Source organism: Staurois parvus, unplaced genomic scaffold (assembly GCF_062004578.1).
Source record: "Staurois parvus isolate SC_StPar_1 unplaced genomic scaffold, SC_StPar_1.0 ptg000147l, whole genome shotgun sequence".
Classification (NCBI taxonomy): Eukaryota; Metazoa; Chordata; class Amphibia; order Anura; family Ranidae; genus Staurois; species Staurois parvus.
In genome coordinates this window covers 13845525-13863356 of record NW_028317943.1, presented here as the reverse complement: position 1 = coordinate 13863356, position 17832 = coordinate 13845525, and the positions used below count along the sequence as shown (strand labels likewise).

General features: G+C 37.3%; 1 protein-coding gene across 17 annotated transcripts in view; it reads left to right on the top strand.

Moving 5' to 3' along the window:
* Window positions 1–17832, top strand: part of NAV3 (neuron navigator 3) — an 833019-nt gene that overhangs the window by 788394 nt on the left and 26793 nt on the right. For all 17 annotated transcript variants that reach the window (XM_089674062.1, XM_089674060.1, XM_089674057.1 and 14 more), the window contains 4 exons: window positions 1808–2043; window positions 4165–4316; window positions 8828–8899; window positions 10294–10490. In XM_089674062.1, the coding sequence (XP_089530188.1) occupies window positions 1808–2043; window positions 4165–4316; window positions 8828–8899; window positions 10294–10490 (657 nt within the window). The remainder of the gene's footprint in view (window positions 1–1807; window positions 2044–4164; window positions 4317–8827; window positions 8900–10293; window positions 10491–17832) is intronic.

The following is a 17832-nucleotide window of genomic DNA, read 5'->3' as shown; positions in this document are numbered from 1 at the left end:
GCTAGTTCCTGTGAGCACCCGGCGATCTCCATGATCTCTGTGTCCTATGGACACAGCTGATCATGTAATATGGTAAAAGGCCAATCATAGTGTTACCATGTGATCAGCCGTATCCAATGACACACTGATCACCGGGAAATGCAATTGCTGGTTATCGGCTGCACTTTCCTCACCGGCAGTTGTCAGAGGAGGGATCGGCACTGATCACTGACCCAGCAATGCCACCCACAGGTGCCCATCAGTGCCACCCACCTGTGCCCATCAGTGCCCAGCAGTTCCACCCACATGTGCCCATCAGTGCCCAGAGGTGCCACCCACCTGTGCCCACCAGTGCCACGCACCAGTGCCCATCAGTGCAGCCCAGCAGTACCATCCATCAGTGCCACCCAGCAGTGCCACCAGTCAGTGCCCAGCAGTGCCGCCAGTCACTGATCAGCAGTGCCGCCAGTCAGAGCCGTTAGTCAGTGCCCACCAGTGCTGCCTATCAGTGCCAGCTCATCAGTGCCACCTTTCATTGCCACCTATCAGTGCCCATCAGTGCTGCCTATCAGTGCCCATCAGTGCCGCCTATCTGTGCCATCTCATCAGTGCCGCCTATCCGTACCCATCAGTGCTGCCTATCAGTGCCCATCAGTGCTGCCTCATCAATGCACATCAGTGAAGGAGAAAAATTACCTGTTTGCAAAATTTTATAATAGAAACAAAGAAATTTTTTTTTTTCAAATTTTTTGCACGACAAATAAAACACCCAGTGGCGTGTAAATACCACCAAAAGAAATCTCTATTTGTTTGAAAAAAAAAAGATAAAACTTTCATATGGGTACAATGTTGCATGACTATGCAATTGTCATTCAAAATGCGACAGCGCTGAAAGCTGAAAATTGGCCTAGTAAGGAAGGGGGTAGAAGTGCCCTGTAGGCAAGTGGTTAAAGAGGTCCCACAGTGTCCTCTTTTCCCTTCACATCACTACCCCCCTTTACATCACAGTGCCCCTTAACAAAACACAGCACAGAAATAAGATGCCACTTAAGATATAATTTTTGCAGTCCCAGATGGTGGGATTGTTATTGTAATCGTCTCTGCTGTTTGGAGCTTACATTCAGTTTTTAGTACATATATTCTCTTGGGATTTTAAAGTAACTGGTAGAGCACTGAGAATCCAAGTAGGTCTCACGCTTAGTACAAAAAAGGAAAAAAGGTGAATAGTTATCTGAAAACTTAACCTGGATATATTAAGGCAGCTTTTTTTTTATGTTAGGTAATAACAGTAGATGACCAAAAGAAGATATATCTTATATATGATGCTGTATATATGCAATGATTGAGTTACAGTCAGCCATTCCTGCTTTAACAGGAATTGTGAAAATGTTTGACATGAGCACTCACACACTAACACAGGTTGAACTGGTTGGACTGGTTTCTTTATACAACTTTATCAACTATGTAACAGTTGTCACCTGTTATCAGTTAGTATCTGTTGGTACAGAGGGTCATTTATTGCACAAAGTTGCTTTATGTGATTACATTTTTCCCTTACTTGTGAATGTTGGCACACATATCTATGTGCACTCAGATATACAGTATTTATATTACGTATGATGGAATAAGTATGTTACCTTCTGTGCAATCAAAGTACATGCAAATCATGGTTTAACAATATTTAATTTCTTAAAGAGTCAAATTTATTATTACATTTAATATTTATTTAGGCTTTTGGATCCCTCAACCAACTATATGACATTAAATGGTTTTAAGATGCATGATTTCATTTCAGATCACCCAGAAACCTATGATTTTTCTCTTCTAGGTATTGAAGAAAGTAGCTTGGACAGTTTTGTGTTTGATACCCTTATTCCTAAACCAATCACTCAGCGCTACTTTAATTTATTGATGGAACATCACAGGATTATATTATCCGGGCCCAGTGGAACGGGAAAGACATATCTAGCTAGCAAACTTGCTGAATATGTTGTAAATAAAAGTGGCAGAAAGAAAATTGAGGAAGCAATTGCAACCTTTAATGTGGATCACAAAACAAGTAAAGTGAGTAAGCAAAAGTACATTTATCTCTTTTTATCTCTTTCAAGAGAATAGAATTGTTTGAAACTGTAGTGTGTTTTCTGTAAGTACAGATTCTGAATTATTACTGTAACATTTACCTGAGAGACCTTTGCATTTATACTTGCTTGTTTTTTTGTTTTTTTTTCAAATTTTACTTATTGTATTTGCAAATGGGCTCTCAATTGCTTGAATGCATCCACCCTTAGTGACTTTTAAAACCCCACTCCAGGATAACTTTTAACAAATATAATATCCCTTCTTATTTGTCATCTGAATTTACCAGTGATTTCCTATCGGTGCTCTAGCAACAAATACCACCACCAAGCTTTGTGTGGGGAGACACTAGCACCACATGTCACTTCTTCCTCCTTCTCCCTTCAACTCACAGGAAACTATACCTTCCATCATGCATTAGGATGGTAGTTTCCTGGCTGGCTGTTAACTTGTATTAATCTTTTGGTGGTGACCTTGTTTTCTGTTGCTGCCTCAGTCCCTGCACACACAACAGAAAACAAAATAACCATTACCTGAGATGTCAAAATTCAGGTTGTTGTTTCCTCTCTCCCCAAGCTATGTGAAGGGACATACAGTACATTACTGAACAAATTTCAAGTTTCAGGGCCTCTATTATGAGCTTTGAATCATAGATGAACAAGGGCCTGTAAAGTGTTTTAACTGCTTGTTTAGAATACGAAAATACTTTAGTGTGCATGATCTGAGCAAAGGTTCACTGAAGCAAGGGATTCCAGTGTTAACGGCATTGCCTTTTGGCCAGAAATATTGGTATAGGTAAGACAATGCTAATATGGGATAAGGGTATTCAACCTACATTTTTAAAAGCATGACAAATATATTAACAATAAGGGGTTGAATTACTAAAGCTGGATCATTCATAATCTGGTGCATTGTAGTCAATCAGCTTCTAACTTCAGCTTGTTTAATTAAGCTTTGAAAAAAAAAAAACCTGATAGCTGATTGGTTTCTATGCAGAGCTGCACCAGATTCTGCACTCTCCAGCTTTGGTAAATCAACTCCTGTGAATCTCAGTTACCAGATATACAGTGACCCAGGTGTCCTAGACTGCTCTCTTAAGATCCCTTTCACACGAGTGGACTGATCAGGTCTGCCTGTCCGTTTTTCAGGCAGACCCGATCGGACCACCCATTGTTCTCTATGGGGAGGTGGATGTAAATGGACACCCGTTTACACCCACCTGCATCCAATCCGCCAAAATTAGACAGATAGGGTTACGTCCACCATCTGTCTAGCGAATCGGATTGGATAACAGTCGGAGGTAAGCGGACAGGAGGTGTGTTTACATCTGACCGCCCGATAGAGAATAGCACAAGCAGAGCAGACACGGACTTGTCATCCATCTGCTCAGCGGCAATCAGCAAGCAGATCCACTTGACGAAGTCTGCCCCATGTGAAAGGGGCCCTAAATAAAATAGTGTTCAAATGTTAAAGGTAAGCTGTTTTTCAATAAGATACCACTTGGATCCTATAGTCAATATAAAGCCAGACTTACTGTATCTTTGGTTCTTTAACCTAACTTTCCCTGTCATATTACAGATTATAAGGCCAACTAGAGTTCACCTTACTTAAAACTGCTTAAAAACAGCAAATTTGGATTATGATAGGTCATCCTAAATCCTTAATAATTTTACTGAGAATTGAAAGCACATATGCACCATTTTCTAATACATCAGTGAGCAATGAGCAAACGGTGGTAACCTATATCAACCTATCAATATCATTTTTCAACTGTTTTGCTAATATAATCTAAAATCTGTTTTATTGGTTATAAGAGTAAATGGCACACCATTGTTTTTGTCTCAATCTCAAGAATGTAATTGATCACATAATTAAGTATGGATCCAATTATATTTCAACTATAATGTGAAGATATGTGATATTGTATGGAATGATCTGGACTTCTTTTGGATAATGGTTGCTCTGTACAGTACAATAAAATGCAGTAACGTAAACACAGCATCCTCTAATTTTTTCCTGTAAATATATACTATGCAGCAATGTGTTTCCATTTACATGCCGAAAATAATAGCAGTGTTATTTTCTTTGACATTCTAATTTTATTTTTAGGAACTGCGGCAGTATCTAGCTAATCTCGCAGACCAGTGCAGTGGGGATAATGATACTGACCTTCCACTAGTAGTAATTCTAGATAATCTTCATCATATAGGATCCCTGAGTGACATCTTTAATGGATTTCTAAACTGTAAATACAGTAAATGGTATGACATTTCTTTTATGTGTCTTTTGCTTTAATGCAGCAGTGATCTATATGTGCCTGCGCAGTTAGGTCAAAATGAAACAAACATTGGAATTATTTTGTTGGCTCTTAATTCTCAGAAGCTCTGACAAGGTAGAAGCATGTACATTAGTGCCTTGCTTTACAGCCTATGTGTTAATTTGCTTATTATACACTTAATTCATGTTTCCCTTAAATGTATAATGCTTAAACCTATGTTCTAATCAGCTTTTTGCTCATTAGGATGGTGATTGATTGCTGTAGCAAAGTGTAGCTTTCATGAACATCACACCAAAGGCAAATACAAATATGTTCATATATTAACATGACTTACTAATTTGCAAGTGTAACAAATCTCTTAAACTCACTCCCCACCCTGATAGAAGTGTGGATTGTCCCATTACATGTTTAAGAGTGCAGAAAACCATGATTATTGACATTACATGTAAATCAAATCAAAGTCAATTATAAACATGACTACTTAATTATATTCAGATGCTCATCCTAATGATAATGTTAATCAGTACCTTATAGTGGTCTTATGTTAATATTATTAATATTGCTTGCCATGATGAAAAATAATACAAATTTATGGTATGATAATATCCTTGTACAATTACCTTTCAAGTTATTTCTCGTTAACGTTAGGCAAGGTTATTAGCATCGACTACCACAATTTGCCAGAAGGAGTTTGTTAAAGGGAACATATCAGAAAGTGTCACATTTTGGATATGTTATCTTGGATGTACACGTATTGTTTCTTGTATTGTGTTCAGGTAACAATCAACAATGGCACTCTTTTCTTGTTGGAGCAAATGTCACCAACAACAGAAGAGATTAATAGATCTGTTGATTACTTTATTGTAGTACTTGATGTCTTGTGAAAGACTAGTGGCATTGCTGTTTAAATGCTAGTGTTGAAACATCAGCATATTTATAAAAAAAACTGGTTATATTATGTGTACTAAATAAGATTTGAATACACAGTAGCATAAGGGTTTGATACAGTACCTATTCTAGATGGCTAGATTATACTATATATATTGCCAAATATGTATGTGCTTGTCAGTAGGTGCTTCTTGCCTACTGAACCTAAGTATCTGTTGAACTATAACTGTCCCATCATCATAAAATCAAACAGAATATGTCCAGTTTAAAGTTTATTTAAACCCAAAAATGTTACAAAAATTTTATATTTAGCTGCTTTCCAATCTTTAAATTCCATAGTCATTAACTTACCATTCATTAGAGTCCTTTGCTCCAGCTCAATGGATACCTGGCAGAATCCGCATGTATATTAAGCAGATATAACAAAACACTTTTAATGGTATATTTAACAGACCAAAAGAGAGAAGAAAATGTTATTGTTAGGGTTTACATACACTTTAACACTATTACTAAGATATTTAAAGGAAAACTCAGCTAAAAATGTTATATATAATATATTCAGTGTTCAGCTGCTGTAATTTTCTAAACTTGTTAGAAAATCTCGCTCGCGCTCCCTACCCGGAAATGCAAAATCACGTATGTATACGTTATTTTGCGCACCCCTGCCTCCCTGTAGCAGTATTTCTGCTATAGGGCGGCGGGGAAGTGGTTAAACATTGTCTGCTTATTAAAACACCTACACCAATCAGCTGATCATAAAGAAACTCTTTCTTTCAAAAATCAGTTTGAGAAATAACATAGTAACACAAGCATGAATCATTTAGAGAAAGGTATAATTCCAAATTCCATTCAAGAAATACAGTTCACCTGGAGTTACACTTTTGATAATTGATGTGGTTCCCACTCAAATAATGAAAACAGCAGGTTTAGGATAAGTGCATGTATACCTTCTCTCTGAAAAAGTAGCTGAAAAAGAGAAGCATGCCTGTATCCTTCTAGGAACTACGTTTCTTAATATACTGAGGATGCATAGACCCTTGGAAAATTTGACAACTCATTGTTTAATTACTGACATACCTAAATGATACCGTTCCATGGTTGATTAGATTTAGTCAGTTCAGTACCTGCCAGGGGCGAACTGACAACGCATGGGGCAATAGGGGATCATGGGGCCCCTGTGTCCTTGCCCACACTCATAGCACACCCAAAAAAGCCTATAAAAGGTACCAGGGGCATTTCATGGGGCCCCCTACTGACCCCGGGCCCCCGGGCAGTGCCCGAGTGCTCCAATGGTCAGTCCATCCCTGGTACCTGCATTTCATTAGCCATACAACCTGTGTAATCTACATGTGTCATTAATTAAAAGAGGGGAATGGCAAAAATGCCAGGTGCTGGAACAGAGCTTTGTCTCCTTAGAACACTTTAGTGATTTGGGGCTTTTTCATTGTAATTGTTTAATATGCATGTGCAGTATAATGAGGATATCATGTTCCCATGATGGTGTAAAAATGTTTTCAATATTGCAATCTCAAGAAGACTGATTGTATAAGTTTGCACTGTTTTTTTCTTTTTGTGTGAAAATATTTAAATAAATTCCAGAAAACATGAAAACCAATGTTTCCCTGTATCACTATGGGGTTATACAGTATATATAATTTGGCTTTGTTACCTTCTAGTCATAAAAATGTCAATTTCTACTTCTGTCCCTTGAATTTGTCATGGCAGGACAGATTTATGCACTCACATGGGTTTATTTACTAAAGGCAAATGGGTTGTTCACTTTGTAAGAGAATTTGCCCTTTGCTTTGTGAATGTGGTGAAAAGTCGCTTTGCAAAGAATCCTGCAAGGATATAAAAAAATTGAATTTTTGCTTGCGCCTGATTGGATGATGGAAGTCAGCAGAGCTTCACCTTATTCACTAAGCTTTGTGAAAATTCCCGTGCACAAAGAACAGTCTATTTGCCTTTTGTAAATCAACCCCATGACATCATCTTAAAAATCAAGAGAGTAGGGATTTTTTTAATGAGAAACTGGTATTTCCAGCTTTTATTTGTAACAAAGCCAGTTTCTACTTTGGCTCTTTTATTTGTCATGGCAGGACAGGTTTATGGACTCATAGCATCACCTTGATACAAGTATAGGACTTTTGGTTATACGATTTCAGTATGTTAGTAAAATGCTGCTAACTCTTTAAATATGCTTAGCAGTATAATTCCACTTTGACATCCCTTGACTGTGTCAGAGATCTTATAAATGCAAGAAGTCTTGTATGACAATACATATAATACATATACACTACATTGCCAAAAGTATAGGGACACTCCTCCAAATCATTGGATTCAGGTGTTCCAATCACATCCACGGCCACAGGTGTATAAAATCAAGCACCTAGGCATGCAGACTGCTTTTACAAACATTTGTGAAAGAATGGGTCGCTCTCAAGAGCTCAGTGAATTCAGGCATGGTACTGTGATAAGTTGCCATCTATGCAATAAGTCCATCTGTGAAATTTCCTTGCTATTAAATATTCCACAGTCAACAGTTAGTGGTATTATAACAAAGTGGAAGCAACTGGAAACAACAGCAACTCAGCCACGAAGTGGTAGGCCACATAAAATGACATAGCGGGGTCAGCACGTGCTGAAGCACACAGTGCTGATAAGTCAATAGCTAAAGACCTCCAAACTTTGTGTGGCCTTCAGATTAGCACAACAACAGTGCATAGAGAGCTTCACGGAATGGATTTCCATGGTCGAACAGCTGCATGCAAACTATACATCACCAAGTGCAATGCAAAGCAGCAGATGCAGTGGTGTAAAGTATGCCACCACTGGACTCTGGAGTAGTGGAGACCTATTCCCTGGAGTGATGAATCCGATGGACCTGTCTGGGTTTGGCAGTTGCCAGGATAACAGTACTTGCCTGACTGCATTGTGCCAGGTGTAAAGTTTGGTGGAGGGGGGATTATGGTCTGGGGTTGTTTTTCAGGGGTTTGGCTTTCCCCCCATCGTTCCATTGAAGGACACTCTTAAGGCATCAGCATGCCAAGACATTTCAGACAAATATTGTGGAAACAGTTTGGGGATGGCCCCTTCCTGTTCCAACATGACTGCACACCAGTGCACAAAGCAAGGTCCACAGAGACATGGATGAACAAGTTTGGGGTGGAGGAACTTGACTGGTCTGCACAGATTCCTGACCTCAACTCGAAAGAACACCTTTGGGATGAATTAGAGCGGGGACTGTGAGCCAGGCCTTCTCATCCGACATCAGTGCCTGATCTGACAAATGCACTTCTGGAATAAAGGTCAAACATTCCCATAGACACACTCCTAAACCTTGTGGACAGCCTTTCCAGAAGAGTTGAAGCTGTTATATGGGCCAACTCAATTTTGAACCATATGGACTAGGACTGGAATGCCATTAAAGTTCATGTGCGTGTAAAGGCAGGCATCCCAATACTTTTGGCAATATAGTGTATCTATTCCCAGAGATGCCCACAGCAATGTAAGGTCACCCAAGAAGGAAAAATATGATCTATACATTGAAGGACACAACACTTATCTGTTAGTATGAAGTGTTTTATTGTATTTTCTTTCTTGCAGCCCCTACATAATTGGAACAATGAATCAGAGTATCTCCTCATCACCAAATTTAGAACTGCATCATAATTTTCGGTAATTATTTGTTCTAAGTTCTAAGTTTTGAGTTCACAATTTATAGATTGTGGGATATATATTTTATCCTAAAGTTTCTAATAGCTAGCTAATGTATTCTGTTTCTGAGTAAAAAATCCAATTATTTATTTAGTTCTTAACAAAATATTTTTGGGAAACACTAAAAATAATTAAGACAAGAGTATCCAATTGCTAAACAAAACATCTATAGTGTTAGTTTGCATTCACTGTAACCAAAAACATCATATAAATTGTTTTGGAATGTATGTGAAATCCCTTAAACTAACCATTTTCAAACCAACTAACCAAGATCTTATTTCTGCCAATACTTTCACACATCTATAAAGATAGCACCACCAGAGCGTGCTAGCTGGGGTTTTCTGATAGGACATCAAAAAGAGGAAAAAAAACGCAAAGATTTCTGCACAGCTAATAACTATCATTAGTTTTATATACAACATTGGATGAATCAGTCCTAACTGAAAGAACACTTGAGGACATATCAATCCCAAGTATATTCGCAATGGCTATTTAAGTGATAATTATATCAGATTTACTCTGCTAGAGCTTTGTTCAACAAGTAGTTTAACAAAAGAGGCGGGACCGCAATATAACATTATTTTAAAGTTTACTTATATGTGATGCTTACATCTTTATAAATGTACAATACTGTGCAAACATTTTAGGCAGGTGTGAAAAAATGCTGTAAATTTAGAATGCTCATTTGCTTTCCATGTTGTTAATTGATAAAAAATAATCTATTAACACTTCTATTTCTGAAAGCATTCTTAATTCACAGCATTTTTTCACACCTGCCTAAAACTTTTGCACAGTACTGTTTATACACCTCCATAGATTGAAAAATTCAGCATGGCCTCCACCATAAAGTGAATTGAATAATTCACTAGATTGCTAGACCTTATAAAGTAAGGAGGTCTTAATGGAAGACCCTAGTAAAAATCTTCCTGGAGTGCTGTGTGAAAAAATGTTGTGAATTAACCATATCCTTCCAAGATCGCTGCTGTAAAGAACTGTGTCAGTAGTTTCACATGAAGAGAGGGGAAGACTACAGATAGTGAAAAGTAAAGCTAAATGGTAAAACAATCGGCATACACATACTGTACATGTAACACTGTCCCCAGAGAGCTAACAACATATTATATAATGATTATGATCATTACAGTAAACAGTAATTGATATTTTTTTTACAGTGCATAGTGTATAGGTTACGGCTTTGTACATATTGCTATGTTGTATTTATTTGTTTTTCTTTTTGTTATGGACAACTTTAAAATGAGAAATATCAAGGCCCCTGCTTGCTGTTCATTGCTGGTTATGATAGTACTACATATGTGTCTGTTTTTTTTTATTTTTTGTAATATTCTTCATCTCAGATGGGTGCTATGTGCGAACCATACAGATCCAGTGAAGGGTTTTCTTGGAAGATACTTAAGACGAAAATTAATTGAAATGGAAATAGAGAAAAATGTGAGGAACAATGATCTCATAAAGATAATTGAATGGATTCCTAAAGCATGGCACCATGTCAATGGATTTCTGGAGACACATAGCTCCTCAGATGTCACTATTGGTATGAGACTCTGAATTTGATATTGACCAATATTTGTACATGTATTTGCATTGATTTTGTATACTTGTAGTACATAGAGATATCACAGCTAAATTTGATGGGCTTAGCATTAGTATGTGTGTTTCCTATTGTGAAAAAAAAATAATGTTACCATGCACTGTTATTAAAAACAAGATTTTTTTTTTTGTATGGGATTCATTACATGTAGTTACATGTAACATGCTGCAACGAGTGACACAAAATGACTCGTGGCATGTTCCATGTGCTCACTAATAGCCTTTGTTCAGTATTACCTCACGAAGGGGTTTAATGGGAAGAGCAAACTGAGGAAATAAATATTGTATATAGGAGCTGCTTTACCTGTTAAATGGATTGTATTTTTGTCCATCAAGCCCTGTAACTTACACAGTCCCTCACACAGCACAGCAAGAAGAATGACACTAATACACAATACCAGCACTATTCTATATCATTAACAAAATTTTGAATGATTATATTGTGCAAATTCATAAATTAATCCAAAAGTAGTATTGTATATACACTCTTGTACAATTAAATACAGAAACATAATGTGAAATCTTTCCACCACTACTTTACCACCTTACAGAAAATGTATTTTCAAATGGACTCTCACCAACTGTTAAGACCTTTAAATGTTAATGGGTCAAGTAAGGCAGTATGTGCTATGCAGAAAGGTCACAAGGTATTTCTGTCCTTCCCAGGGATCAGCTCTAGCCTTCCACTAATTTCCTGGATAATTCTTTCAGATCTCATGGAAAGAAGCCAAGGGCCATTCCATGTTGTAGTAAATTATCAAAAATCAGATCACTGTATCATCAAGAACAAATGGTACAAACAAATATGGAGGATACCAAACGTCTGATTCCAGTGCCTGGCTAAATGTGTTTCATCAGTGGACTTTGTCAAGTGTACACACCTTGGTGAATTATTCTTGTCCCAGGAGAATGGAGGTTAACTTTCCAGCTGTTGAGCGTTTTTCTTTTTCTTTCTTTCTTTCTTTCTTTCTTTCTTTCTTTCTTTCTTTCTTTCTTTCTTTCTTTCTTCCTTTCTTCCTTTCTTCCTTTCTTCCTTTCTTCCTTTCTTCCTTTCTTTCTTCCTTCCTTCCTTCCTTCCTTCCTTCCTTCCTTCCTTCCTTCCTTCCTTCCTTCCTTCCTTTCTTTCTTTCTTTCTTTCTTTCTTTCTTTCTTTCTTTCTTTCTTTCTTTCTTTCTCCTAAGGGATGGATATTACTACTGTATATACAGTATAGGTGAATGACACTATGTGGAGTTAAACATTACAGTGGTATCTTCTTACTAACCCCAGACTTCTGATTGGAAGTGAAAAAGCAGCAGTATAATCATCCCTCTGCTCAGCTGCTCCCTCCTCATATCAGCATGTTTCTGTGAATATATTTGCATGCAGCACACCTGTTTGGCTCCTAGTCTGAGTACTGCTCTATGGAGATGATAAAATCACAAGAGGCTGATACCAAGTCCATTTCAAACACTTGTGCATGAACTTGCAGGTTTTTTTTAATCCCCCAGGGGACCAAATGTTTCATGCACTTAGTCCCCTTGGGGAATGAATAAAAAAAACTTTTGATTGATAGCCCTATTATGGAGTAAAAAGCTCCTCCTTATTTATGTTAATGTTGGCTGTAGCTTCACTCCAGTCTAAAGTCCAAATAATGGGTGTTCCTGTGGGGGAAGATACAGCCAGCAATGAGTTCCTACCTCCTCTCTAAGCTGACTGACCTCTTACTATTACTTATAAACAATCAGTGCTATCCAGCTGTGATTGTTCATTCAAAATAGTAAAAGATCACTCAAGCAGCCATAGATAGATTACATAGGCCTTCAGTGCTGAATGATCTTACAGTGAACAAGCATTACTGTCTGGTCATTCATATTAGTGAAACAGCACTCAGTGCTCCGGGTTTAAAGGACCACAATGGTGAGTGGTCTTTCCTTTTCTTTGTGAAAAGTGATTGGTGCTGTCGGTGCCAATACAGTCTATGATACAGCAGTGTTGATCGCTTATTAATGTGGGAGATTACTTGGCACTGCCAACCTCCACTTCAGTAAAGATCGAAATTTACAAATAAATTTAAATAACATGTGCTCTGCCACCTACACCACATTAAATAATAAATCTAAACTAAAGCTGACACCTATCTGTGTGACCCACTACAGAAAACCAAATTAAAATATAAATATGGTGTAGGGATTGATACTTGAAGAAGTCAAGTGATCTGTGATGCAATGTGTCAGATGGAGCCAGGTGACATCATCTCCAATGGTCATCCACACTAGGAGGAGGAGAGAGAGCAGCACTCGCCTATTAGGATTTTACAAACAAAGTGTGTTTTACCTATATGAGAATATGGGTTAATACTGGAGGTGAGCAATCACCCTGAACTTTGGTGGAGCATGTTTGTTTTTTCCATATCACATTGGGGATTTATTCATAACATGGAATTTGCACAGACGGTATGTTAATATATCAATTGCATCTAGTTTATATGTTTATTTTTGTTTGTTTCATTTCTTCTCCGTTTTATTTGGTTCATAATTCAACAGCAGATTTTAATAATTACAGCATTGTGATTGTGGTTTCAATCACCTGTTTATGTGAATTAGGAATTTGACATTTATTTAGGAGTTTTTGCTACACCATATTTATATTTTCAAGATCGCAATTTGCTGGAAGATTTCTATTCCACACTTTGGGAGTGTGGGATTTTGACATCCCCTTCTGTGCTCTCTAATTCTGTTTAACATGAGTAGAGGACATACAGTGTAGTAGTACAAGCATTTTTCATGCAAGCTTGGTTCTTCAACCCAGTGGACTTTGGTGGTGCAGGCAGCAGGACTGATGAGTGTCAGTTGCTTGGTTTGCAGTAACTATTATTTTAAGCCTATAAAATGGAGACAGAGTTGTTTTAATTTTTTTTTTAGCTACACTAATATATAATCCTCATGTAAATGGCAGATTACCCTTATGTATTACCCCATGATCTTACCTTTTCATTTTTAATTAAGACATATTAATTGAGGTTGACCAGTGTGGATTGTAGATGGACAAAAAAGGAAAATAAACTGTCCTGTACTGGCCTACAACCAAATATGAGATTCAGACTTTTGATCTCCAACTGTATTGCTTTAAGTGCAGGTTTGATTCTAAACATAGGTTAGTTCTTCATTATGACAATTAACTAAGATTGTGTATCTTCAATTAGTGATCCTTTCAGGCTGATTTAACACTAAGTTAACAAACTTTCAAACTTCTGTTCTTTAACCTGTTTTATTTACTGATATCGTTTCTTTATACCTGGAAGTTAAGGCAGCAATATTGTTTTGTTGGGAAAAAAATCAATATATTCATGTAATAGGTAGGTGATGTTTTGTAGTCCAGCAGACAGGATTGACAATGCTGGTTGGAAATTCAGTAAATTGTACTACCAGCCCAACCAAAAGTCAGGAGCACACTGGATTTGTAGTATAACAACACTTATTCTCTATGATTGCTTTTGGAGGAATACAACATGACAAAATGTTCATCTATTGCAGAGATGTACAGAATAGTTTTGTAATATTTTTTTGCTCTTTAAAGTGATAGTGTGATTGTCTGTTCTCATTCACCGTATTCTGCACATCCTGAAATTTGGATTAGGGTATAGGATTTGTAGAGGTTATTTTAAAGAGTAACTCCACTTTTGATGAGAAAAGCATTCGCCTCTGGATTATATATGTACATTACAAGGATTTTAACAAATGTCATTGCATAGTCCTGCCTTTTGTTAATTTGATGAATAGCTGTTTGTGTCCATGTGCAAAGTGAACATTAACGGTGATTTAATAATTATCTGCACTTATAAAAGTGTCAGGGGCTGAATACTTTTAGATGTGACTTCTCTTTGGGAGGATCTCACCAAAAATGAAATGTTTGTTGCAGAGGATGCCCAAATCTAACTTGTATCTTAGTGCGGACTTCTGTGAAAATCAGTAAGTCAATCACACAAGCAGGAAATTACATTTCTGTGGGGTGTTCTGTACACCACCAGAATGCCTCCAGGTTGCCATATTGCATTGTATTTTACAGAAAATTACAATGCTGCAAATTGAAAAGGAAAGGTAACATTCAATTACAATATGACTTGTATAGCAATTGTTAATGCTATTTTTTCTATTTGCTATTTTTTCCCACGAAAGTGGAGTTACCCTGTAAATATTCATTTAAAAGTGATACGTTTTACAAACTGCATTACAAACAAACCTTCACTGTACAGTGTATAATATAATTGTGCATTCTTTTGGATGGTAAGTTCCCTGCACTATGCTTTTTGTAGTATTTTCTATCCCTTTGTCTTATCTCTCTTTATCTGATCAACCACTGTACAATCCAAAACATTGGAACTTGTTCAATTCTTTATGCGAGACGCATGGAAGACTGCTAAAATCTAGATAAGCCACGTCTACTGCTCCACACTGATCTACTGCTTTAATCGTCCAGTCAAAAAAATCAATTTCAAGCTTTGAGTAATGTGATCTTTCTTTGCTGCAAGTCACCAGGCTTTGACTTTTTAGAAATTTGCCCTTGTGAGTTTTTATAAACTCTAATATACAGGACTATGCATTTTATATTTTAAAAAAGAGTTGTTCTTTAGAGCATTATCAGATGGTGTCAGATGTGAGTCACACATTTTCAGCCCTGAATGTTAACTAGCAGAACTATTTGTCTTGTGTTAAAATATTTCAGTCCTTGGCTGGACATGAAGGATGCCATCAAGAGATCTGTAGATATCACTTTTATTTAGAAATTTTGAGGACTCAGTTTAAAGGTTAACTTAAAAACCCTTCACACTAAAATGTATTTGCTATTTTAGAACATTTTTAGAAACTGGGAGAGTTATCAAAAATGACTAGTAATTTCTGGTATGCCACTGTAACTAAAAGTAACTTAACTTGAGATTTTTATTAATTTTAGCTAAAAATGTTTACATCATATGAAGTACTTGGCCCTTGTATGCAGTATGTACCAAGCATGCAGCATCTGGTTAATAAAAACAAAAAAGTGGGGGTGCCACCACCACTTCAATTCCATAAATAAAGAGAATCTGCCTTTAAAACTGAAAAGGCACTATAATCATTACTCTAAAAAACAAGAAAGGTGCTACTCAAATCAATATGGAAGTGATTACTACCTATATAAATAAGAAAAACACATATCATTCAATAACATTACAGTGTCAAATCAAGTTATAGGTGTCCATAAAAGAGTGTCAAATCAAATTATAAAGTGTCCATAAAAGAAAAGTCCATATAATAATTCCATAAAGAATTAGTCTTCCACACCCAGTTTCCAAAAAAAAAAGATCCACTTGTGCACATTCCACCGCATGCAGTGAGAGTAATAACTCACCAGATATAGAATATTAAAAGGCAACTCATAAACAGCTATATCATTATGACTGACTCAACCCAAGTCTTCACAGTCTTCCACGCAGTAGACTTTTGCAATCAGAATGAAACAGTACAAACACTCAAACAAGAGAGATGTTCTACAGTGTAGCAAGTTTATTAAAATCAATAAGAGTAGAAAAAAATCTATATTATTGCGCTCAGATATTTCTGAAGCTTCTTGATGATGCACTTTTTTCAAAATGCATTGATGCCCAGCCATTTGTATTCACTTCCCGTGATGGGTTAGAGTCATGGAACGCGCGCCGGCTCAGGTTGAGTGAGCGGCGGTGCGGAGCATCTGTTTCTACCTTCTGGAGGTGGTGTTTGGCACTGAAATATGTGAGTCTTTCATGGACACTTTATGATTTCGACACTCTTTTTATGGACACTATATGAGTTGATTTGACACTATGGTGTTATTGAATGATATGTGTTTATTATTTATGTAGGTAGTGATCACTTCACTATTGATATGAGTAGTGCCTTTCTTCTTTTTTAGAGTAATGAATATAGCATCTAGTAAATGACTAGACTGTTTGACATTAATCCAAGACTTTTTAAATAAAATGTTTGTTTAATGACACAAGCAGCTGTAGATGCAGCATGCAAGAATTTTTTCAACCATCGTTTTGTAATGTGTTGGTTGGAATTGGCACCATTGGAAATAGTGATGTTTCTCATGTCCATACCCGTACACAGCACAGCAATATGCATGGCAAACCCAGCTGGTGGGCTCAGGTCTTTATGCTTGATTAGTGAAATAAAGATGTATGAATTACAAAAGCTGCTAAAACATTCTGTGCAATGCTCCTTTATAGCTTAAGAAAAACTGTCACATGGTATCAAACTGTAACAAAATGCTCAAATGTACTATTACTTAAAGTAAGTCTATAGTTTTTTTTTTTAATAATGTTCTCCCCATGCCCCCTTTGATGCCTGTAGTTGTTTTTTTTTTTTTAACTTACATGGTGCAGGATGCTGAAAACCCTCTTTGTAACCCATGTGACATCATCAGAAGGCCTGCAGGGTTCTTTTAATCACCGGAGTCAGGGAGAGGGATCGAAAACAATGCTCTGCAACAATCACTTTCCTCAGAGTTAGGGTGCCCTGCTGTTCTGATATACAGCCATGACCACTCTGCTCCCAGCCAATGTTCAAGATTTTGTGGTATATACTGTATGCATGATTATGTTTTTTGCTTATTCCTGTAGCCCTGATGAATGGGGAGTGTTGCACCAAAGCACGTTGGCTGTTTTATATGACTTTTTTTGAACAATTAAAATAGTCTTGTACACTTTATCTGATTTTGGCCTGGCGCTCCTTTCTTTATTTATATGGCTCTAGACAATGCAGACAGCAACTTGCTGACATGACAATGGCTGGAAGAGACATTAGTCATAGCCAGCACTGACTGCCATTGAGAAGGAATGTTCTCAGCCATGACAATGCCAAGAACCCTCCTCCTAAATGTGTGTAAAGGTACCTCACTGAAGTGATTTTACCGCAGGGAAATGTACATTGTCACCCAGGCACTGGCATGGTCACTAGTTATACTTAAACAACAAGAAAATTCCAATCCAATTTTAAAGCAGAACATTGTTATTTTCCCATGCAGTGGGGCTGTGCCCGCACTGCATGGGTTAACTGCTTCTTTTGTCTAGGGGTGCAAGGAAAAGTTATACTTACCTGATCCTTTTATCCTCCGGAAAACAGTGCTCTCCCACATCCAGCGGTGGACTGTTTCTGCCGTCTTCACATTGAGAGCAGGTCTATGGGCATGATGACACCAGGAACAGTCCATTCGCAAGACCACTAGTGTGCTGGGGGTGCAGGAGTGACGGGGACTGATCTTGCGTTTGGAGGATCAGTGGATTAGTA